Below are 25,103 nucleotides of genomic sequence, written 5' to 3' on the forward strand. Positions count from 1 at the left end.
ATTTCCTGCCCACCTAACCTATCAGAGGACCCTTAACTTACTGTTGTTGAAAAAAAAAATCCCAAATTTATTTTCATTTTTTTTTTTATTTTCAAATTACGTCCAAATTCGACCATACGGGCAAACGGCCAAAAGCGACGTTCTTTTTAAGAGGACAGGTTGGTTCATTACCCATTCTCAATCTTGCCCATTAACAAAATGGACTTCAAAATATTACAAGAGATGTCACAACCTCCTCAAACTGCTCAACATCCTCCAGCTATTTACATTATTTTCACAGTAACTATTTTTTAATTGGTAGTACAGTATAGACCACAACATTGCTAACAACATAGTGAACCACAAGTTCAGAGCAGACTTTTAGAAGATAATTTTTTACCTGTAATGGTTTTCATTTCATAATGGTTTTACATGCTAAATATAACATGAGTAAACTTCCCATTTGATGTTTCTTGACATACTTTAAATTCTTAAGTGCAGGAAACTCAAATCTGCATTATGAGTATAAGTTAGCGTTTATAGTCCAAGTTTTTTAGCATATTACTTACTCTTGGTTAATAATGGAGGCATACGGCAGCCTTTTTCTGAATCCAAGATGCCAATACCCGCCCAGGTAGCTGCCAGGTACCTAGTGGAACAAATAATTTTAAGAAATATTCTTTGATAATTTTATACAAAGCTTGCAGGAATGGAAATTAAATAAATACTAAACCACTTTGAAAATCCAAAAATTTAAAATACTGCTATGTTCATATTTTGTAATATGAATATAACCTTGGGCATGCAGAGAAATAGAATTTGTATGGTATTGTGTACAGTATTTGTAATAAGAAAATGCAAAATAGAATAAAACTGTATAGGAGATAAACCAATTAATTACCTCTATAACTGAACAGTTACCCTTCAGTAAATAATCCATAATAATTCTGTCGGATAATATTGCATATTGTGGCTGTGTAAATATACGATTGATGCCCTCCATGTCAGTGCTGAAGAGCAGACTTGGGTTTTGTTTAATCTCATTGTGTATCTTCTGAAGGTAGTCCTCTTGAGAGCGCTGAGAACAAGCAAATAAATTTAAGAACCTAATACACTACTGCACTTTCAAATTATAGTAGACTACTGGAAACTTTTATATTTTTTTTAGATCTTGAAACAGGATATATTGAATTACAAATGGCAGAACAAAGAATTCACAATTACTGTACACTATAAATGGGTAAAAGTAATTACTCATGACTATTCAGGCATAATCGGAGAACACTGTACAGTATAATCATCAGAGGTCCGTGGTTGTTCAACATCCTCCCAGCGACTAAGAAATATTACCGGGACAACCATGGACATCTTCAAGAGAAAACTAGATTGTTTTCTGAAAAAAAAGTGCCGGACCAACCGGGTTGTGGTGGGTATGTGAGCCTGCGGGCCGCTCCAAGCAACAGCCTGGGTGGACCAAGCTCTCACAAGTCACAAGGCTTGGGGAGTAGAAGAACTCCCAGAACCCCATCAAGCAGGCCATGATATAAAGTTAAAATATTTGTAATTTCCATGGCAGTAATGAATGTTTCAAAGCAGAACAATTCTCATTAGGCTAGATTTGAGTTCCAGGCATTTCAAATTACTATACCTCTAAAACAAATACAGTACAGTACCATCCCTCCCTTTCTCGACTTGATTTTAAAAACTCATAGAAGCTCAAGGTTCTCATAGTACAGTTGTCTTCATTCAACTCAAAATTGGTGATCCTGGGTTCGATTCCGAGGCAGGGCAGAAATGATTGGGCACATTTCCTTTCACCTAATGCCTTTGTTCACCTAGCAGTCAATGGATACCCAGGAGTTAGGAAACTGTCGTGGGGTTGCATCTTTGGGAAGGTCAGTAGTTCAACCTAGGGAGAACCTCAATTAGCCAAAATATAAGAAAATCTTCAGATATGAAAAATGATAGAACAGGAAAGGATAATATATTAAGTAGTTCTTTCTTAGGAGGTATATCAAATCAGTTTACTTCAGAAATACATGTATAATAAATAAATTAGTATACATTATTAACAATCATAATTTAGTAAATTCTTACCTCGAGCTCTTCGGATGTTGAAGTGCCTCTTAGGAGTCCTATTTTCCATCCTGGAGTGTTAACAGCTTGTTCAAGAGAATAGAAGGGCAGCCTGATAGATGACACAGTCAAGAAAGATGTGAGACGAGCTGTGTATGAGGCGTACAACACCAATGATGAAAACCAAAACATCCATAAGACAGCTTGTGCTCTCCCAGTTACGGGCAGGATCCATGACCCTGACAAGAATGTAAAACATCAACGTTCAGCAATCTATACTATGTTGCAACTTTGAAATAAGCAAATTGAAAAAAAGTTATGTATACTAATTTAAGATACAATTTGTATACATTTCCATAAAAATTTAATTTACCAATTTATTTTATTTAATGACATTTATATTTTGTTTAATTCAATAAAAAATTTTTTAATTCAACTGGCATTTCACTCAAACCTGCAAAATTTAATTGACTGGTGTATAAATAATAATTGCTTAAGTATTTACCTTGCTGTACGAGACACGAGAAAAGCATGAAGAAAACATTGCATCCATTCCTGAAGTGTGGGTCTTCATCACTCTGATACCAAACTATGATACTAAAGCTAAGGCTCATTATGGCAAGCAGAAGAACAACAGCCAGCCAGGTTCCCCAGTGAAAGGACAGGACGAAGGTGTCCCAACCAATCGTGAGCAGCGTAGAGTTCCTCCAGATATACAGTGCCACACTACTATAGACTGATGTAGCAATAACAAAGTTAAAACTTTATCACTATTTTCCTATTTGACATTTTTATTCATATACATACATAAATACAGTACATACATAGGGTAGGTACTGTACTGTACTAGTGGGGATTAATGGTCAGACTTTTTTATATATTATGTACTGTGTACACAATAGTTTTTTTAATATACTGTATAACAATAGCAAGCTTATTTATCAGACTTACTAATCCTAAAATTGGAGTTAAATGACAAATATAAATTTAAATCACATACTGAAAATAACAATTAATATTCTCTTATGATAATAGACACCCAGACTGACTTGTAAAATTTATCAGTTTTCAGCAAACATTATTAACAAATAATCACTATTAATTATTTGTCGTTTCCATCGAATAACATTTTGTTTATGTATCATTAGATTTTAAATTTACATTTGAAATATTATACAGCTTATGAAGAATATTGATTACCGTATATAATTTTACATATGATTTCTCCACTGTGTCATGTATTTTTAATAATAATTTATTTATATATATTATAATTATGAATCACAAGGAATACTCACCAACTGGCACCGAGAAATCCATAACTTGATATCGTTCACGTGTCATTGAGAAACCTGACAGAGCAACATCAGCTTTCTGCCAATGAGGGAAAATATTTGCCAGAATTAATTATTATATATATGTGTCTTCACCTATTAAAATTTTGACATGTCTAACTTGTGTATTAATACAAAAGAATTGTTTTTAATAATTAACTGTAACCTTTGTAAATTCCAAAATAGTTGTTAAACTTTATTTGCCAGTTCACTACAAGAAATTTTGTAGACTAAAATACCTTTTGCAAGAAAATGTAGCCATTTATAGCATTAACGATTATCATAAGCACTGGCACTCATCATGAAGCATAGAATTCAGATCACTTCTGGGCCAGATATATTTATTTTTACTTATTTATTTATAACAGTCCCATTCAGTAATGGAGCAATTGCTGACCTGGAGTACCGTATATGCAAAGATCTTTTACTGCTAGAATCCACTCAATAAAACATTAATTAAATTATTGGAACTGCTTGAAGTTTTTAATCTTTCTTTCCTAGAACACAGGTGGAAGATACAGAGTAATTTACGCTTGGAAAATATTATAGAGGGACTGGTTCCAGATCTGCACATACAAATAATGCCACATGCAACCAGGAGTTAGGGTAGGGAGTGCAAAATAGCTGTTAAAAACTAGATCGAGTTGCAACAGCTATGCTGAGAGAGAACATTCAACATCAAAGGGCATAAATTTCAAAGTTTCAAGTTCAAAATATAACTTTATGAACACCTCCAAAGGATATCTGATCAACCAGGTTGTGATTAATAGGTCAGGCTGCAAGCAGCCATATCTAACAGTCCGGTTGATCAGACAACCCACCAGGAGGCCTGGTCAGAGGCCAGGCCACGGGGACGTTGATCCTCGGAACTAACACAAGCGCTTCAGAATGTTAGAATCGCCAGACCAAGCAGTCAGGGCAGTGGCCTTTCTACCTGCATTTCAGGACAAAATGCATTGGTAGGTTGGCCCTGCTATAGTCGATGGTGTACTGATCACCTCTGCATTTTGGGTGCAGGTGCACCCTGTTAGCTATCTTTTGAAACACCAATGCCCAGGCATGTGGACTCCATTTATCAGGTCTGGAATCATTATGGGGTACAGGTACCACTTTTCCTGTGGCTTTTCAGAAGTGCAGGGCAAATTGACCGATCCTGGGAGAGGATAAGCTATGACTGGAGGAACACTTGCGATTTAACAATCCTTACAAAGATCGGGAACTTTGTAAGGAGCAAAGTCGTGCAAGCCCTCATTCAATATTGTTTTCTATGTGGACAAGCTCTATGATGAATGAAATCACAATTAAGTCACATTAATGTGATGTATCGGTGAGAAAATCAGTAGGAGCCATTAGGAGGATGGAGTACCAAGTGAGTACCTGCTCACTTTGTACTCCCAAACAAACTACACTAGGACATGGTCAGAAGCGATGCAATCTGGGATTCCATTGAATCCTCTAGGGGTCCTGAGGTACTGCAGCAGTCTTGTATTGATGGAACACTGATTTCCTCACACAAGCTCTGGGTTTGGTACAAAGGCCTGTAAGTAAACCATTTAAACTGGGAGAAGAGGCATGTATGAGTAATGCCATAATACATGGGCAGCCATTTAAAAATGCCTCATTAGTAATGAAAGTAATCCATACCAGAGACTGAAGAGCCCCCACGAGGCCGGAGTAGTTGCCATCGCCAGTGTCAACACCAACCACAGCATCATCTGGGTGCAGGATGCTCAAGTTCACTCTGTCAATACAAACGACACTATATCAAAATACTAAACAATATTCCTGCACTCCCGAATACTGTACAGTCTAAAAAGATTGAGAATTTAAATAAGTCATAAAATATTAGGATGATTATGTAGAACTGAAATTGCTTAAGGAGCTTTCAACTTCATTGTCCATGATTAAGCATGTAAAGAACAAAATATAAAAAACAAGGAAAATGGCAACAATTCTAATGAAATTGGATACAAGACAGTTCAAAGTAAAGTATGATACATTTGTAAAAAACTTTTTTTTAATTTTTAACAAATCTTTGGAGAGAGAGAAAAAGTGGCAGGGTGTCAGTATACAGTATTGTCTAATAACCTAACATCCTCCTCCGAACGCACGTGCACACAGTGAGATCAACTGATGAAGATAGTGCGACAGGTCAGTCCATTTAATAAAATACTTAACACTCTACAGCACTCTTTCTCTAACTTCACAAGATCGAGGTGATGTTATATTACCTAAGACCGATAAGGCCCAAGTGTGGCTATATTACCTAAGCCAGAGCCACAGTTTCTAACAAGAGAGATCGTTCATATCAGTTATATTCCACACTGCAATCCTCTCATTATACTATGCACTAATCTTTCCTTATCCTACATACTGTATCTGTGCATGGGGTTCAACCACTGCAAATTACCTCAAGCATATCATCACTCAGCAAAAATCTACTACTGTATTAGAACTATAACAAACTGTCTTCAGACAACACACAGCCCCTCTATTTAAGTCCCTTAATATGGTAAACACACACATTCCACACAGTCTCATGTGCTATCTACATATACAAAACCTTGTTCCTAAATACTAATCATGATCTGAAACTTTTCCTTGATAGGTGTAACAGAACCCATGAGCAGCACACCAGAAATAAATATATCTTTGATATCCCTAGTCAAGCTAAATCTGTGCAAACATTCCATGCAGATTGCCATGCAATCTGTGGCAAACACTCCATGCCATGTTACTATTTTAAATAAATAAACAAACACTCCAAGGACCCAGTCTGTAGAACTCACTCCCTGATGAATTAAACAAATTTCCAACCTATGCCCTGTTCAAAAGTAAAATAAAGTACCTACATATAATTTCATCTTCATAGTTTCTTACCTTGCACTTCAAACTCACACTGTATCTTGTACTACCCACTTCCCCAATATTAGTATTTAAAACTAATTAAGTACTGTACTGTACTTAATCTTTACGAGTGTAATCCCCCTCTGTCAATTTATATTGTTGATATAAAACCTTGCTACAATGTATTTTTTCACCTTATCCGATATGTTAGATTAAGGACTTGCCTGAAACGCTATGCGTGTTAGTGGCTTTGCAAGAATGTAAAAATATCACTAATGTAATCTCACCAACCCATTGTACCTTCTTGTAAATAAAATACTATAATGAATGAGAAGCAATATCCTGGTATGCTACTAGCTGCAGACACTTAAACATGATAACAGTGGACAAATACTGCAAGTTTAATAAAATATATAAGTTTAAGAATACGTAAAAGACAAGAAGAGCATAGTGCATTCCCAAGTACTGTATAGGAAAAGTGAAAAATAATCCAACTTCAATTAAACAGATCACGATAAATTTATCATATTCCAATAGGCCTCTACCTAACCCAAATATGCTACATGAAGCAGAAATAATAATTTTCAAAATATTTAACATACCTGAAGTTGAGAGCCGTGGCAAGGGTGAGTAAAATGTCAATCAAGTAACCTTCATAGTAAGCAGTTTCATTTACCGCTTTTGCTGAATTCCCCAATGTGACGCCCACTGAAATGAAGAATTTACTCTATCGGATTACCCAGAATGTAGGATAATACAGAGCAGCAGAAATTAATCTCAAATTCTTAAATATTTGATTCTGGTAATTAAAAACTTTCTTTACGTTAATAACATAAATGCTACACATTTCTATTTTTGTATATACAGTAGTTGTTTCCACATAATTTAATCCCATACGTTTGAGCTTTTACTGCATGCTCTGCTGTCATCAAATTTATACATAAGCCCCAAGAGATAGATTTGATACCATCTCAATTCACAAGCTTTTTTGTCTACAGTACATGATACTGTACCTAGAGTTAATTATTATCGCTCAGATGGTACACAGTCATGTATCTGCTTTTCCCAGTCCTATCTTTATTACACTTATCTGAATTTACCTGGATTCAACTCCAGTAACCACTTAATTGTTGAACCTTGATGGTAGTCTTTACAAGTCATCTTGCAGTTATACTGAGTACTTCATTTGGATCATCCTCATTTACATCATCTGCAAACATCGACATGCAATAATCTTCCCCTTCCCTCAATCTTACCTATACGTATATATTGTATTACTCACCTAGTTGTACAACTAGGCGAGTACATATATACATACATATGAAATAATACTGTTCTTGCTATATTTCATAAATATCAGTGCGAGTGTGTGTACTCACCTATTTGTGCTTGCGGGGGTTGAGCTTTGGCTCTTTGGTCCCGCCTCTCAACTGTCAATCAACTGGTGTGCAGATTCCTGAGCCTACTGGGCTCTATCATATCTACCTTTGAAACAGTGTATGAAGTCAGCCTCCTAATGCATTCCATCCGTTAACTACTCTGACACTGAAAAAGTTCCTTCTAACGTCCCTGTGGCTCATGTGGGTACTCAGTTTCCACCTCTGTCCCCTTGTTCGCGTACTACCAGTGTTGAATAGTTTATCCTTGTTTACCCGGTCGATTCCCCTGAGGATTTTGTAGGTTGTGATCATGTCTCCCCTTACTCTTCTTGCAGTGTGTGTCCAGTTATTTCCTCCCTTATCCCCACCGTAGGTTCAAATCCCAAGTGATTAGACCTGCCCTAGGTCATTGGATCCAAGGAATCCATCCGTGGGCCCAACTGATTTTACCCCTTTGCCAGTTTCCTATGGCTTAAATTCCAGCTATCCAGGGAACCTGCCAAAACTAAAGCAGCTACAGGAGGGGACACGGAAATCTGTGCCCTGTAGTTACACAAGCATTCCGAGAGGCTCGATCATAATCTACCCAAATGAGAACACGTTTACATCTGACTAGACCACGCTGGAGTCGCCGTCAAGAACAGTTAAGGTCTCTCCACTAATTCTGGCAAACTCTGCTTATCAAGATAGGCAAAAGTCATGTCTTGACAACATAATGTCTGTTTTTTACCCATCATTATCTTTATTGCTGTTGCTCTTTTCCCATCACCCTGACCTGTATCACTACCGGAACACTTGCGTCACCCTGGCCTGTATCACTATTGGAACCCTTGTGTCACCCTGGCCTGTATCACTACTGAAACACTTGCGTCACCCCGACCTGTATCACTACCAGAACACTTGCGTCACCCTGGCCTGTATCACTACCTGGAATACTTGCATCACCCAGGCCTGTATCACTACTGGAACACTCCTGATGCAATCTTCGTGTTGCTTGCGGACAATTCCAATTGAGGCTTCGGGTTCACTGGTGTGTGTCCTCTTATTTATTACTGGAGACATGGCCCTCTTATGTATTACTGGAGACATGGCCCTCTTATGTATTACTGGAGACATGACCGGGTCTTACTGTTTCCATCACCATATATGCCCACCTGATTTGTACATTTAATTTTCGATGTGAAAGTTTATCTTTAAATATGGCATGTGTTGGTCTACTAAGTATCACTTTAAAGTATATATTAAAATCCTGTTTGTGTTTTTTCTGTCGATGATTTTTGTTCATTGCTGATTTACTCTACAACTCTGATATTTTAAAGTACTGTACCAATTAAGATAATAAGGAAGAGAAATGAATAATTGTTCTGATCAAGACATGTCATTACTAATTGATTGGGTCGGTTGTGTCATAACCATCTTTTGTGAAATTCCTAATGAGCAGGTTAGGCATAGTTTATTACCATCTGAGGAGTTAATATTTCTGCCAACGGTAGACACGAGGCTCTGCACTCAGTTGGAGAAGACCCCAAGCAGCTGCAACAACCAGTCTCTTTTGGGAGATAGGGGAGGAGTTAAAATCTGAAAAGCTTGTTCAGATTTGGAATCTGGTACAATTTTTGTGTCTGCTGCAATTTAATCAAAGTACAGCAAGCGCTTTGTCCTGGGTTGGTATCCTGGCCGGGGATTTACTGGGCGCCAATCCTTAACTGTAGCCTCTGTTTACCCAACAGTAAAATGGTTACCTGGCTGTTAAACGATTTGGTGGGGTCGTTCGTATTCAAGGGAACATAGAATTAAGGACTTGCCCGAAATGCTACGAGTGCTAGTGGCTGTACAAGAATGTAAGAACTCTTGAATATCTAAGTAAACAAAAATATATATATCTGGTTTGCTAAGAATGCTTCTTATGGAAATCAATTTGCCTGCATAAACTAAAATATTATTTATATTATATATAATATATATATATATATATATATATATATATATATATATATATATATATATATATATATATATATATATATATATATATATAATATGCAGGTGTTTTTTTTTGTTTCAGATGACTTATTTTAATTTATTAGTCACAGTTCATCAATAAAAAATAATAAATCAGTAACATACAACCCACCAAGACGGTTTTGAGGGCAGGCACTCTCCTCGGTGCATGGAGCAGATTTCATCATCTGGGGCGCATACTGCAAAATATCAGGTGTGAATATTAATCCCATGTAATTAAGCCTAAACTATAATATTTACAATAATTTTAACAATACTTAAGAGTAATTTAGAATTTTGTTCATCTTGGATGCCTGTTCACACAAAAATTCCACATGTGTTCTAACTTCTTGCAGTAAATATGGCAGTTACACATTATTAAATTTACCCTTGTTACACTTACCAAAGTTTAATATACAAGGTTAATCTCACAATGTTAAACTTCACGTTATTATTAATTCAAGTTATACTGCAATGTTAACTTGTTAATATATTAACAAGATATTAAAATATAATATTATATTAACTTATTACAAAAAATAATATTAACTTGTTAATATAATGCAATGTTTGTGTGTGGAGCATTCGGCGACTTGCTTCGTAAGGAGCACTGTACCAATTGATGATTGATGAAGATTAAGTCACCCAAGAGGTGGCATGGGCATAAGTAGCCCGTAAAGCACTGTGCCTCTGGTGCCCGGTGCATCTTCTTCAGGTTATCACGAGATGATTTTGGGGCTTAAACCATGCCATGCCATGGCATGATATGGTTTCCTGCGTGTGCAGGTGCCTGCCTTTCATTAGTCATCTGTTTTCAATCCAGTACAGAAACTTCCCTGCTTGTACTGTAACAAGCAGGACCATATCTTGCATATGCAACTGAAATTTGGTTTGTTGTAAAAGTATATATCTGCTCTGCTGTGTTATTGTTTGCTAAGAGGGGTACCCAGTTGTGCCCGGGATAATCTGTCTTCCCCTCCCCTCCCCTCATTCCACCTCTTGTTTTTTAACCATCTCCTCACATTCCCCCCCCCCCCCCTTTTTTTTTTTAAATCGTTAAGCCTAGATACTTAATTTCACTTTAATTTTCACTTTATAATTTCACTTTGTGAACAGGCTCCTTCATAATTAAATTTTCACATAGATCAACCATGACAGTAAACTATCTACAGTTCTACACCATCAATACTGCACACACAAGACTTTTCTTTAACCTGATTTACCTGAGGGCCACTAACACTAGTGGCCTCGAAAAGGACAGGAAGCCGGCGGCTTGTCGAAGGTCCCCCCCATTTGCCGTGATGATCCATTCCAGTTGGATTTTAAAACCTAACAGTGTTTTGGCATTTGTGGCTTCGGTGGGTACTTGCACAATACTGCAACTAAAGACCTGTATCAGAGAAACGATTACATACACAATTACGAAAACTATTAACCCCTAAACTGCGCAAAACTTCATATGAAGTGTGACATTGAGCTCAGTTTTTAAATTTTCTGAAACTCTTTCAAATGTTTTCTGAATAATCTATTAGGCAAATGCTTCAACTTTGTCTAAATGATAGCAGCTAGTGTATCTTGAAAAACAAGAAAATATAAATAATTATAAAATTGAATATCAAAAACTTCAGATTTTGAAATCAGCTGCAAAAATATAAAATATCACCAATTGTTCATTTGGTGTTATTATGCTCTCAGAATAGCATATGATCTTCATTTTAATATATTTAGAATATAGGTTTTCAGTCTAGTTTACTGTAAAAAAATTGTCAATATGGCATTTGAAATATGCGCAAATTTAGACAACAAAAATTTATAACTCCAAACATTTAGAGTTTATGAAAAATCAATTCTATAGGGATTGTAGAACAGACAGCTGTGCACACTATATGTAAAAATGGTGAGAATCAGTCAGAAACTAGAGTTTTGGATACTAAAGTAAGTTGAAATTCTAGTTATAAATATAATTGAAGTTGAAGTTATCGACAATGAATAAGGCAGTTCTTATTCGTGAATTTACTTGTATGCTTTAATTAATTAATTAATTAATAAACATTGTTTAGCATTCGTACTAGAATATGTTAAAGTTGTAGGTCAATATGTATCGAAATGAAGTCAAGAAATAACCCCAAACAAACAAATATAGGGATAATTATAATGATTTAGGGGATATATTTAGGGGTATACTTATATAAGTAAAAAATCCCTAATCTGGTCCCTAATCATCAAAACAAAGAAACAAGGAAAATATAATTTGAAATCTTAAAAAATCAGCCAAAAAAATCAGTCCCAAGTTCTGAGAGTTTTGACTGATTTATTTGTTGACCATTTTTATTCTGTCTTCACATATTTAGGGATGGGTATGCACTCTCCAGGATGTAAAGGTCACAACAAATTCAAATAATAAACAAAGGAGGAAGAAAACTATAAAAAAAAAAAAAAAAAAAATATTTTTTGAACATCGTTGAAAGTAACTGATAATAACTTTGGGCAATGTATTTATATGATATATAACAAAATAGAGCATAATAACATACTTACTCATTATTATTTGTGTTAATACAGTATGTATTACACACCAATGCTATAAAGGCACCAGCTGCATATCCACTTTATGGACACTTCTTACTACTATTCTTCTTTGTGCATCGGACAGGTGCTTGCATCTCTTTAATATTGCATTATCCATCAGTTCCAGTTAATAGGAGCTGTTCTCCTTATCAATAAAACTTTTTTTTAAATATTTGTCTGAAAATATTTTGATGAAAGTTTCACGACGCTGAAGCCAACAAGTTGGAGATTTGTTTAACATTTTTAAGTAATTTCTACATAATTCGAATATTTTTCAAATTATGACCCCTTATGCTGAGCAGTTTAAGGGTTAATACTGGACAATTATATTCAACTTACTTCCATAGAGATAACATTGATCACATGCCCCTGGAAGTCTTGGGGCCCGAGTGTGGGCTGTTGGAGCACGGTGATAGTATGGCCCTTTTTTTGGGGGCCCCAGCTGGTTACAGGCACATGCAAGCTCTCTTTCTCATCACCAAATAAAAACACTTCTTCCGTTACTACTGTCTTGGAGCTCTGGAAATAATAAAAGAGCTATGTACACATTTGTAAAATATACTGTAATTAATGTAACCCCCCCCGAGTGTTAGTCTGCTCGAAACGCTTTGCGTAATAGTGGCTTTAGACATTGTATGTACTAGCTCTATCTATATATCCATGAACTTTGTATCTTACCTTGTATGTATGTACCTTATCTGAATAAAAATTTATTTATTTGTTTATTTAAACATGAATCATACTGCAGTTCCATTATTTGTGAATTCTTCCCAAAATAAAGGGTGTTGGCCAACCCAACACCTTACCCATTCATATAATTTCTGTGCATACTTATCTTTTAGAGATTGAGATAATTCATTACTCCATACTACAAGCCTTGATCATTATTTACTCTTCAGTACAGGCCTAAGACTCCTAGACAAACATTTCAGTCACATGAAAACAAATCATTTATGCAAGGCTTAACTACATTAAAAAGACATGTGTTCCTGGGGTCCTTATAGTTACTCCTAAACTGGGAACTGAGTGCTCAACACCCCCCCCCCCCCTCGAGTGTCAGGTCAGGTGCTCAACACCACCTCCATCCCAGTGTCAGGTCAGGTGCTCAACACCCCCCCTCCCCGAGTGTCAGGTCAGGTGCTCAACACCCCCCTTCCCCCGAGTGTCAGGTCAGGTGCTCAACACCCCCTTCCCCCGAGTATCAGGTCAGGTGCTCAACACCCCCCTTCCCCCGAGTGTCAGGTCAGGTGCTCAACACCCCCCTTCCCCCGAGTATCAAGTCAGGTGCTCAACACCACCTCCATCCCAGTGTCAGGTCAGGTGCTCAACACCCCCCCTCCCCGAGTGTCAGGTCAGGTGCTCAACACCCCCCTTCCCCCGAGTGTCAGGTCAGGTGCTCAACACCCCCTTCCCCCGAGCATCAGGTCAGGTGCTCAACACCCCCCTTCCCCCGAGTGTCAGGTCAGGTGCTCAACACCCCCCTTCCCCCGAGTATCAGGTCAGGTGCTCAACACCTCCCTCTCCCGAGTGTCAGGTCAGGTGCTCAACACCCCCCCCCCATGTCAGGTCAGGTGCTCAACACCACCTCCCTCCGAGTGTCAGGTCAGGTGCTCAACAACCCCCCCCCCCCGAATGTCAGGTCAGGTGCTCAACACCACCTCCCTCCGAGTGTCAGGTCAGGTGCTCAACCCCCCCCCCCCGAATGTCAGGTGAGGTGCTCAACAACCCCCCCCCCCCCCGAATGTCAGGTCAGGTGCTCAACACCCTCCCCCAGGTGTCAGGTCAGGTGCTCAACATCCCCCCCTGAGTGTCAGGTGCTCAACACCCCCCCCCCCGAATGTCAGGTCAGGTGCTCAAACCCCCCCCCCCCCGAATGTCAGGTCAGGTGCTCAACACCCCCCCCCCCGAATGTCAGGTCGGGTGCTCAACACCCCCCCCCCCGAATGTCAGGTCAGGTGCTCAACACCCCCCCCCCCGAGTGTCAGGTCAGGTGCTTAACAACCCCCCCCTGAGTGTCAGGTCAGGTGCTCAACACCCCCCTTCCAGTGTCAGGTCCGGTGCTCAACACCCCCCCCCCCCCCCGAGTGTCAGGTCAGGTGCTCAACAACCCCCCCCCCCCGAGTGTCAGGTCAGGTGCTCAACACCCCCCCCCCCCGAGTGTCAGGTCTGGTCCTCAACACCCGCCCCCCCCCCCGAGTGTCAGGTCTGGATCTCAACACCCCCCCCCCCCCCCCCGAGTGTCAGGTCAGGTGCTCAACACCCCCCCCCCCCCCGAGTGTCAGGTCAGGTCCTCAACACCACCTCCACCTCCCCCAAGGTGCATAACACCCGCCACCCCCCCGACGAGGGATTACCCAAGACAATATGTATAACATTTACTTTACAATGGATGCAACGCTGAATCTTCCCAGATTCTGTGTGTGTGTGTGTGTGTGTGTGTTGTCTGTCTATATAATGGCTGCAAATTCTGTATCTGCATACATCTCATGATAGATCTGATAAATAACACTCTTGTACGCAGCTTTTAAAGCAAATCTGGGGGTGGGGTGCTGCTCCCAGCCAGCCGCGCTGATGGTTTTGGAGACTCCCTCTCCATCGCGTACACCACCAACTTTACTTTTATAACTTAAATGTTACCTGCTTGCTTGTACTCTCTGCTACGTCCTCATGTATTCCTCACTCATCTTGCTGCCTAGTACGTTACGTTCACCGTCCCAGTACAGCCCCCTGTGAACTGGGATCCGAGGTTAAGCTGCATTCCCTTCCTACATGCCCCTTGGAATTGGTTCCCGTGACTTACATATGCACTGCATTGCGTAAGTCATATTGTCTTGGGTTCCACGAGTTTATAAATAATAATAATTCACTGTGTCGGGGGACAGGAAGCCAGTATGTATTCATGCACATTTTGGCTTCTAGCGATGTCTCCCTCCCCTCTCCTCCCCCCAGGCCGAATTACTGACCCGCCCATGATGCAACCCCACTATAAGCTAACTCCTGAGTACCTACTCACTGCAAGGTGAACAGAGGCATTAGGTGAAAGGAAATGTGCCCAACTATTTCTGTCCCGCCTGGGATTCGAACCCAGAATTCTCGAAGTGCGTCGAGAACGAACCAGAAACCTGAAAAACGAACCTGAAAAAGCACCTCCTGTTCTCAGTCCAACATTGTGGCTTGTCGAGCTTGAAACCGTCGCTCCTTGTTTGTTACATTTGACCTTTTGGAGAAATTTTCCGGATCAACATCCTCCAACAGCATTTGGCTGAACATGATAAGTTCAGCCAAATAGCAAATAGACTTACCACATTGTAGGAGGCCTGGAACCATCGAGCAATGGCTTTAAGTTGCACCTGGCAGTGGGGAAGGTGGACACCCATCACCAGGTGGTAAGTCCCCAGGTGGTATCCAACGTCTTTGTGCCATAAGGAGGAGAGTGTAGTAGCGAGTCCAGTCCGGGAGGTGATGTGTAGAGCAGCTGGGCGGAGGAACCGTGGGATGGTATTCTCAGGAAATGAACCAGCATCCAGAGCCTGTACGCTGGCCCACATCGCACCAATGTTACACGGCGAGAAGAATATCATATGTCGAGTCAATGTTGAGGCAAAAATGTGCTTTAATGTCCTCTCGTGTAAACCTGTGAATGAAAAGGCCTTTAAGGTACGAAATACATGTGAAATAATTAAAATAGTCATTATATTTGCTGCTATAGTAATACACAAAAATACACACAATACATCATGGACCCATTTCTGATATATGTAAATGATCTCCCAGAAGGAAAAGACTCGTTCCTCTCAATGTTTGCTGATGCAAAAATTATGAGGATGATCAAGACAGAGGAAGAAAGTATGAGGCTACAAGATCACCTAGACAAACTGAAGGAATGGTCCAACAAATGACTACTAAAGTTCAACCCAAGTAAATGTAAGGTAATGAAACTAGGTGGAGGAAATAGGAGGCCAGACATTGGATACCGAATGGGAGATGAAGTCCTTCACGAAACGGACAGAGAGAAAGATCTTGGAGTTGATATCATGCCAAACCTGTCTCCTGAAGCCCACATCAAAATAATAACATCAGCGGCCTATACGAGGCTGGATAACATCAGAGCTGCTTTCAGAAATCTGTGCATGGAATCCTTCAGAACCTTGTATGCCACATATGCAAGGCCAATCCTGGAGTATGCAGGCACAGCATGGAGCCCGGAGTCCGGAGCCCGTACCTTGTCAAGCACAACACGAAGCTGGAAAAAGTTCAGAGGTATGCCACTAGGCTAGTCCCAGAACTAAGAGGCATGAGTTATGGGGAAAGGCTGCGTGAACTGCACCTCACGTTGCTGGAAGACAGAAGAGCTCGGGGGAGATATGATCCCATACAAAATTCTCAGAGGAATAGACAGGGTAGACAAGCATGGATTATTTAACACGGGTATCACTTATGACATATTGCGTCTACTTCCTTTAGTACCAGGGAATCCCCTGCTTGAGCTGTATAATATGAGCTATGTTACTGGGGAACTTCCTATCTCTTGGACCAACAGTATAATCATTCCAATTCCCAAGCCAAATCAAGAGAATGCTTTCCGCCCAATTTCCCTTACTAGCTGCATTTGCAAAACATTCGAGAGAATGGTCCTTAACCGTCTCCTCCAAAGAATCAGAACCATGCTATCCCCCCAGATATATGGCTTCATGCATGGAAGGAGTGTGCATCATTGCATCACCACCTTTCTTACTCTGCACACTGAAAAGTCATATACTACCTTCTTAGATCTCAAGTCTGCCTTTGATATTGCAAATAGACATGTTATCTTGAGTGACCTTACAAGAATGAATATTATGAATATTGGTGGTCTGCTTCTTTCTTGGATCAGGGGTTACTTATCCAACAGGAAGTCATCTGTATTTTTCCAGGGGCATAGGAAACATCGAGATGGTAACAAGAGACTTTGAACTAGGTACCCCGCAGGGAGGTGTCCTCAGTCCTACCTTATTTAATATCTTAATAAACACGCTGTTAAACTCTGTACCGAGCAAACCCAACGTCCACATCATTAGCTATGCCGATGATATAATGATACACACCACTGGGTATGCTAACACGCAGAACGCTCTTAACTCTGTATTAGACTCATGTCAGGACCTAGGTTTAATTATCTCAGCAGAGAAAACAGAGCTACTAAATCGGCGCCCACCCAGGCAGGGAGGAGCTGTTCGCAAGATGCAACTGTCTGATGGCTCCGAGCACCGAGCACCTGTGTAGTCCGTTGTTGGTGGTTTTGGTCTCACAGCCTGAGGTTGAGGGTGGCTCTGGAGGCCACGAGCTGTGGCAGAAGATGGTTTGGTCACGTCGGTGGTGGTGGTGGTGTTGGTGGTCGGAGAGAGCACGTCTGCGAACGCCTCTGCTGGATTGGATGTTGTTGATGTTATAGATTTAGCTACTCGGAACGAAATGTTCCAAGTAGCACGGGCTATGGTGAGCCCGCATTGGACTTATTTGTGTAGGCTGAGTCTTTGGCGAAGCTGAAGTCTGAGGTGAGATGGATCTACTGGGGGAGGACGGAGGGAGGACCATTAAAGAAAGACTTAACAGAAAGAAATATAAATTATTGCGGTAAACACAATGGTAACATTTTCAAAACGATTCTATGGCTGGTTTTGATTTTGAGTTTTGAGAAAAATGAAGATTTCGCCGGGGCTATGATTCTTCCCCGTCGACTGGGCTGTTTGGCAGAAAATGGAAGCGGCTGGGGAAAGTGACGCACTGTCCCGTTTTCTGTTTTACGTCCTCTGGTAGGTTAGGAAAGGGCACTTTAAAGTCACCGTTTTCTTCTTGGGAAACGTTAAGAGGTTACCATACATATGATCTTATATGTACCTTACATATGACCTTATAAGTACCATACATATGACCTTATATGTACCATACATATGACCTTATAAGTACCATACATATGACCTTATATGTACCTTACATATGACCTTATAGGTACAATGCATATGACTTAATAAGTACAATACATATGACCTTATAAGTACCTTACAAATGACCTTATAAGTACAATACATATGATCTTATAAGTACCATACATATGACCTTATAAGTATCATACATATGACCTTATAAGTACCATACGTATCACCTTAAAAGTACCATACATATGACCTTATAAGTACCATATATATGACCTTATAAGTACAATACATATGACTTTATAAGTACAATACATATGACCTTATAAGTATCTTACATATGACCTTATAAGTACAATACATATGACCTTATAATTTCCATACAAATGTCCTTATAAGTACCATACAAATGTCCTTATAAGTACCATACAAATGTCATTAAAAGTACCAAACATATGACCTAATATTTACCATACATATGACGATATAAGTACCATACATATGTCATTATAAGTACCAAACATACATCATTATAAATACCATACATATGCCATTATAAGTAACATACATATGTCATTATAAGTTCCATACATAGGCCAATATAGGTACCAATCATATGCCTTTATAAGTACCATACACATGCCATTATCAGTACAATACATATGTCATTATAAGTACCATCATGTCTTTATAAGTACAATACATATGCCATTATAAGTAACATACGTTTGACATTATAAGTACCATACACATGCCTTTATAAGTACCAAACGTATGCCATTATAAGTACCAAATATATACACACATAAATATCATTCGAAATCATCTCTAAGTAAATAAAGATTATTAAAATTACTTTATTTTTAATACCCATTTTTTATTTAACTCATTATAAGTATTACTACATGTTTTTCAACTCATTTTCCTTAGTAATATGTTGAGAAAACACGATGATAAATTTGATATTTGAGTTGGCTGTATCTCAGTAAATATGGCTGTTAAAGCCTTAATATTGAAAATTAGTAAAGAAAGACTTAACAGAAAGAAATATAAATTATTGCGGTAAACACAATGGTAACATTTTCAAAACGATTCTATGGCTGGTTTTGATTTTGAGTTTTGAGAAAAATGAAGATTTCGCCCGGGCTATGATTCTTCGCCGTCGACTGGGCTGTTTGGCAGAAAATGGAAGCGGCTGGCGAAAGTGACGTACTATCCCGTTTTCTGTTTTACGTCCTCTGGTAGGTTAGGAAAGGGCACTTTAAAGTCACCGTTTTCTTCTTGGGAAACGTTAAGAGGTTACCATACATATGATCTTATATGTACCTTACATATGACCTTATAAGTACCATACATATGACCTTATATGTACCATACATATGACCTTATAAGTACCATACATATGACCTTATATGTACCTTACATATGACCTTATAGGTACAATGCATATAACTTAATAAGTACAATACATATAACTTAATAAGTACAATACATATGACATTAAAAGTACCTTACAAATGACCTTATAAGTACAATACATATGATCTTATAAGTACCATACATATGACCTTATAAGTATCATACATATGACCTTATAAGTACCATACGTATCACCTTATAAGTACCATACATATGACCTTATAAGTACCATATATATGACCTTATAAGTACAATACATATGACTTTATAAGTACAATACATATGACCTTATAAGTATCTTACATATGACCTTATAAGTACAATACATATGACCTTATAAGTTCCATACAAATGTCCTTATAAGTACCATACAAATGTCATTAAAAGTACCAAACATATGACCTAATATTTACCATACATATGACGATATAAGTACCATACATATGTCATTATAAGTACCAAACATACATCATTATAAATACCATACATATGCCATTATAAGTAACATACATATGTCATTATAAGTTCCATACATAGGCCAATATAAGTACCAATCATATGCCTTTATAAGTACCATACACATGCCATTATCAGTACAATACATATGTCATTATAAGTACCATCATGTCTTTATAAGTACAATACATATGCCATTATAAGTAACATACGTTTGACATTATAAGTACCATACACATGCCTTTATAAGTACCAAACGTATGCCATTATAAGTATCAAATATATACACACATAAATATCATTCGAAATCATCTCTAAGTAAATAAAGATTATTAAAATTACTTTATTTTTAATACCCATTTTTTATTTAACTCATTATAAGTATTACTACATGTTTTTCAACTCATTTTCCTTAGTAATATGTTGAGAAAACACGATGATAAATTTGATATTTGAGTTGGCTGTATCTCAGTAAATATGGCTGTTAAAGCCTTAATATTGAAAATTAGTAAAGAAAGACTTAACAGAAAGAAATATAAATTATTGCGGTAAACACAATGGTAACATTTTCAAAACGATTCTATGGCTGGTTTTGATTTTGAGTTTTGAGAAAAATGAAGATTTCGCCGGGGCTATGATTCTTCGCCGTCGACTGGGCTGTTTGGCAGAAAATGGAAGCGGCTGGCGAAAGTGACGTACTATCCCGTTTTCTGTTTTACGTCCTCTGGTAGGTTAGGAAAGGGCACTTTAAAGTCACCGTTTTCTTCTTGGGAAACGTTAAGAGGTTACCATACATATGATCTTATATGTACCTTACATATGACCTTATAAGTACCATACATATGACCTTATATGTACCATACATATGACCTTATAAGTACCATACATATGACCTTATATGTACCTTACATATGACCTTATAGGTACAATGCATATAACTTAATAAGTACAATACATATAACTTAATAAGTACAATACATATGACATTAAAAGTACCTTACAAATGACCTTATAAGTACAATACATATGATCTTATAAGTACCATACATATGACCTTATAAGTATCATACATATGACCTTATAAGTACCATACGTATCACCTTATAAGTACCATACATATGACCTTATAAGTACCATATATATGACCTTATAAGTACAATACATATGACTTTATAAGTACAATACATATGACATTAAAAGTACCTTACAAATGACCTTATAAGTACAATACATATGATCTTATAAGTACCATACATATGACCTTATATGTACCTTACATATGACCTTATAGGTACAATGCATATGACTTAATAAGTACAATACATATGACATTAAAAGTACCTTACAAATGACCTTATAAGTACAATACATATGATCTTATAAGTACCATACATATGACCTTATAAGTATCATACATATGACCTTATAAGTACCATACGTATCACCTTATAAATACCATACATATGACCTTATAAGTACCATATATATGACCTTATAAGTACAATACATATGACTTTATAAGTACAATACATACGACCTTATAAGTATCTTACATATGACCTTATAAGTACAATACATATGACCTTATAAGTTCCATACAAATGTCCTTATAAGTACCATACAAATGTCATTAAAAGTACCAAACATATGACCTAATATTTACCATACATATGACGATATAAGTACCATACATATGTCATTATAAGTACCAAACATACATCATTATAAATACCATACATTTGCCATTATAAGTAACATACATATGTCATTATAAGTTCCATACATAGGCCAATATAAGTACCAATCATATGCCTTTATAAGTACCATACACATGCCATTATCAGTACAATACATATGTCATTATAAGTACCATCATGTCTTTATAAGTACAATACATATGCCATTATAAGTAACATACGTTTGACATTATAAGTACCATACACATGCCTTTATAAGTACCAAACGTATGCCATTATAAGTACCAAATATATACACACATAAATATCATTCGAAATCATCTCTAAGTAAATAAAGATTATTAAAATTACTTTATTTTTAATACCCATTTTTTATTTAACTCATTATAAGTATTACTACATGTTTTTCAACTCATTTTCCTTAGTAATATGTTGAGAAAACACGATGATAAATTTGATATTTGAGTTGGCTGTATCTCAGTAAATATGGCTGTTAAAGCCTTAATATTGAAAATTAGGAAAGAAAGACTTAACAGAAAGAAATATAAATTATTGCGGTAAACACAATGGTAACATTTTCAAAACGATTCTATGGCTGGTTTTGATTTTGAGTTTTGAGAAAAATGAAGATTTCGCCCAGGCCATGATTCTTCGCCGTCGACTGGGCTGTTTGGCAGAAAATGGAAGCGGCTGGCGAAAGTGACGTACTATCCCGTTTTCTGTTTTACGTCCTCTGGTAGGTTAGGAAAGGGCACTTTAAAGTCACCGTTTTCTTCTTGGGAAACGTTAAGAGGTTACCATACATATGATCTTATATGTACCTTACATATGACCTTATAAGTACCATACATATGACCTTATATGTACCATACATATGACCTTATAAGTACCATACATATGACCTTATATGTACCTTACATATGACCTTATAGGTACAATGCATATGACTTAATAAGTACAATACATATGACATTAAAAGTACCTTACAAATGACCTTATAAGTACAATACATATGATCTTATAAGTACCATACATATGACCTTATAAGTATCATACATATGACCTTATAAGTACCATACGTATCACCTTATAAATACCATACATATGACCTTATAAGTACCATATATATGACCTTATAAGTACAATACATATGACTTTATAAGTACAATACATACGACCTTATAAGTATCTTACATATGACCTTATAAGTACAATACATATGACCTTATAAGTTCCATACAAATGTCCTTATAAGTACCATACAAATGTCATTAAAAGTACCAAACATATGACCTAATATTTACCATACATATGACGATATAAGTACCATACATATGTCATTATAAGTACCAAACATACATCATTATAAATACCATACATATGCCATTATAAGTAACATACATATGTCATTATAAGTTCCATACATAGGCCAATATAAGTACCAATCATATGCCTTTATAAGTACCATACACATGCCATTATCAGTACAATACATATGTCATTATAAGTACCATCATGTCTTTATAAGTACAATACATATGCCATTATAAGTAACATACGTTTGACCTTAAAAGTACCATATACATGACCTTATAAGTACCAAACATATGACCTTATAAGTATCTTATATATGACCTTATAAGTACCATACATATGACCTTAAAAGTACCATATACATGACCTTATAAGTACCATACAAATGTCCTTATAAGTACCAAACATATGACCTTATAAGTACCTTATATATGACCTTATAAGTACCATACATATCACCTTATAAGTACCTTATATATGACCTTATAAGTACCATACATATGACCTTATATCTACCATACATATGACATTATAAATACCATAAATATGCCATTATAAGTAACATAGATATGTCATTATAAGTACCATACACATACCTTTATAAGTACCAAACGTATGCCATTATAAGTACCAAATATATACCCACATAAATATCATTCGAAATCATCTCTAAGTAAATAAAGATTATTAAAATGACTTTATTTTTAATACCCATTTTTTATTTATCTCATTATAAGTATTATTACATGTCTTTCAACTCATTTTCCTTAGTAATATGTTGAGAAAACACGATGATAAATTTGATATTTGAGTTGGCTGTATCTCAGTAAATATGGCTGTTAAAGCCTTAATATTGAAAATTAGTAAAGAAAGACTTAACAGAAAGAAATATAAATTATTGCGGTAAACACAATGGTAACATTTTCAAAACGATTCTATGGCTGGTTTTGATTTTGAGTTTTGAGAAAAATGAAGATTTCGCCGGGGCTATGATTCTTCGCCGTCGACTGGGCTGTTTGGCAGAAAATGGAAGCGGCTGGCGAAAGTGACGTACTGTCCCGTTTTCTGTTTTACGTCCTCTGGTAGGTTAGGAAAGGGCACTTTAAAGTCACCGTTTTCTTCTTGGGAAACGTTAAGAGGTTACCATACATATGATCTTATATGTACCTTACATATGACCTTATAAGTACCATACATATGACCTTATATGTACCATACATATGACCTTATAAGTACCATACATATGACCTTATATGTACCTTACATATGACCTTATAGGTACAATGCATATGACTTAATAAGTACAATACATATGACCTTATAAGTACCTTACAAATGACCTTATAAGTACAATACATATGATCTTATAAGTACCATACATATGACCTTATAAGTATCATACATATGACCTTATAAGTACCATACGTATCACCTTATAAATACCATACATATGACCTTATAAGTACCATATATATGACCTTATAAGTACAATACATATGACTTTATAAGTACAATACATACGACCTTATAAGTATCTTACATATGACCTTATAAGTACAATACATATGACCTTATAAGTTCCATACAAATGTCCTTATAAGTACCATACAAATGTCATTAAAAGTACCAAACATATGACCTAATATTTACCATACATATGACGATATAAGTACCATACATATGTCATTATAAGTACCAAACATACATCATTATAAATACCATACATATGCCATTATAAGTAACATACATATGTCATTATAAGTTCCATACATAGGCCAATATAAGTACCAATCATATGCCTTTATAAGTACCATACACATGCCATTATCAGTACAATACATATGTCATTATAAGTACCATCATGTCTTTATAAGTACAATACATATGCCATTATAAGTAACATACGTTTGACCTTAAAAGTACCATATACATGACCTTATAAGTACCAAACATATGACCTTATAAGTATCTTATATATGACCTTATAAGTACCATACATATGACCTTAAAAGTACCATATACATGACCTTATAAGTACCATACAAATGTCCTTATAAGTACCAAACATATGACCTTATAAGTACCTTATATATGACCTTATAAGTACCATACATATCACCT

At 37.0% G+C, this 25,103-nt stretch overlaps 1 protein-coding gene across 1 annotated transcript in view; it reads right to left on the bottom strand.

Annotated features, from left to right (window-relative positions):
• The window catches only part of LOC123769390 (glutamate receptor ionotropic, kainate 4), a 44,775-nt gene that overhangs the window by 8,677 nt on the left and 10,995 nt on the right, over positions 1-25,103 (bottom strand). The window contains exons 2-11 of the mRNA XM_045760500.2: positions 15,487-15,818; positions 12,524-12,703; positions 9,750-9,816; positions 6,839-6,944; positions 5,034-5,130; positions 3,354-3,429; positions 2,561-2,791; positions 2,077-2,294; positions 881-1,057; positions 549-628 (exon numbers count right to left, since the gene is read on the bottom strand). Of these exons, the coding sequence (XP_045616456.1) occupies positions 549-628; positions 881-1,057; positions 2,077-2,294; positions 2,561-2,791; positions 3,354-3,429; positions 5,034-5,130; positions 6,839-6,944; positions 9,750-9,816; positions 12,524-12,703; positions 15,487-15,818 (1,564 nt within the window). The remainder of the gene's footprint in view (positions 1-548; positions 629-880; positions 1,058-2,076; positions 2,295-2,560; positions 2,792-3,353; positions 3,430-5,033; positions 5,131-6,838; positions 6,945-9,749; positions 9,817-12,523; positions 12,704-15,486; positions 15,819-25,103) is intronic.

Source organism: Procambarus clarkii, chromosome 66 (genome assembly GCF_040958095.1).
Source record: "Procambarus clarkii isolate CNS0578487 chromosome 66, FALCON_Pclarkii_2.0, whole genome shotgun sequence".
NCBI classification, from domain to species: Eukaryota; Metazoa; Arthropoda; class Malacostraca; order Decapoda; family Cambaridae; genus Procambarus; species Procambarus clarkii.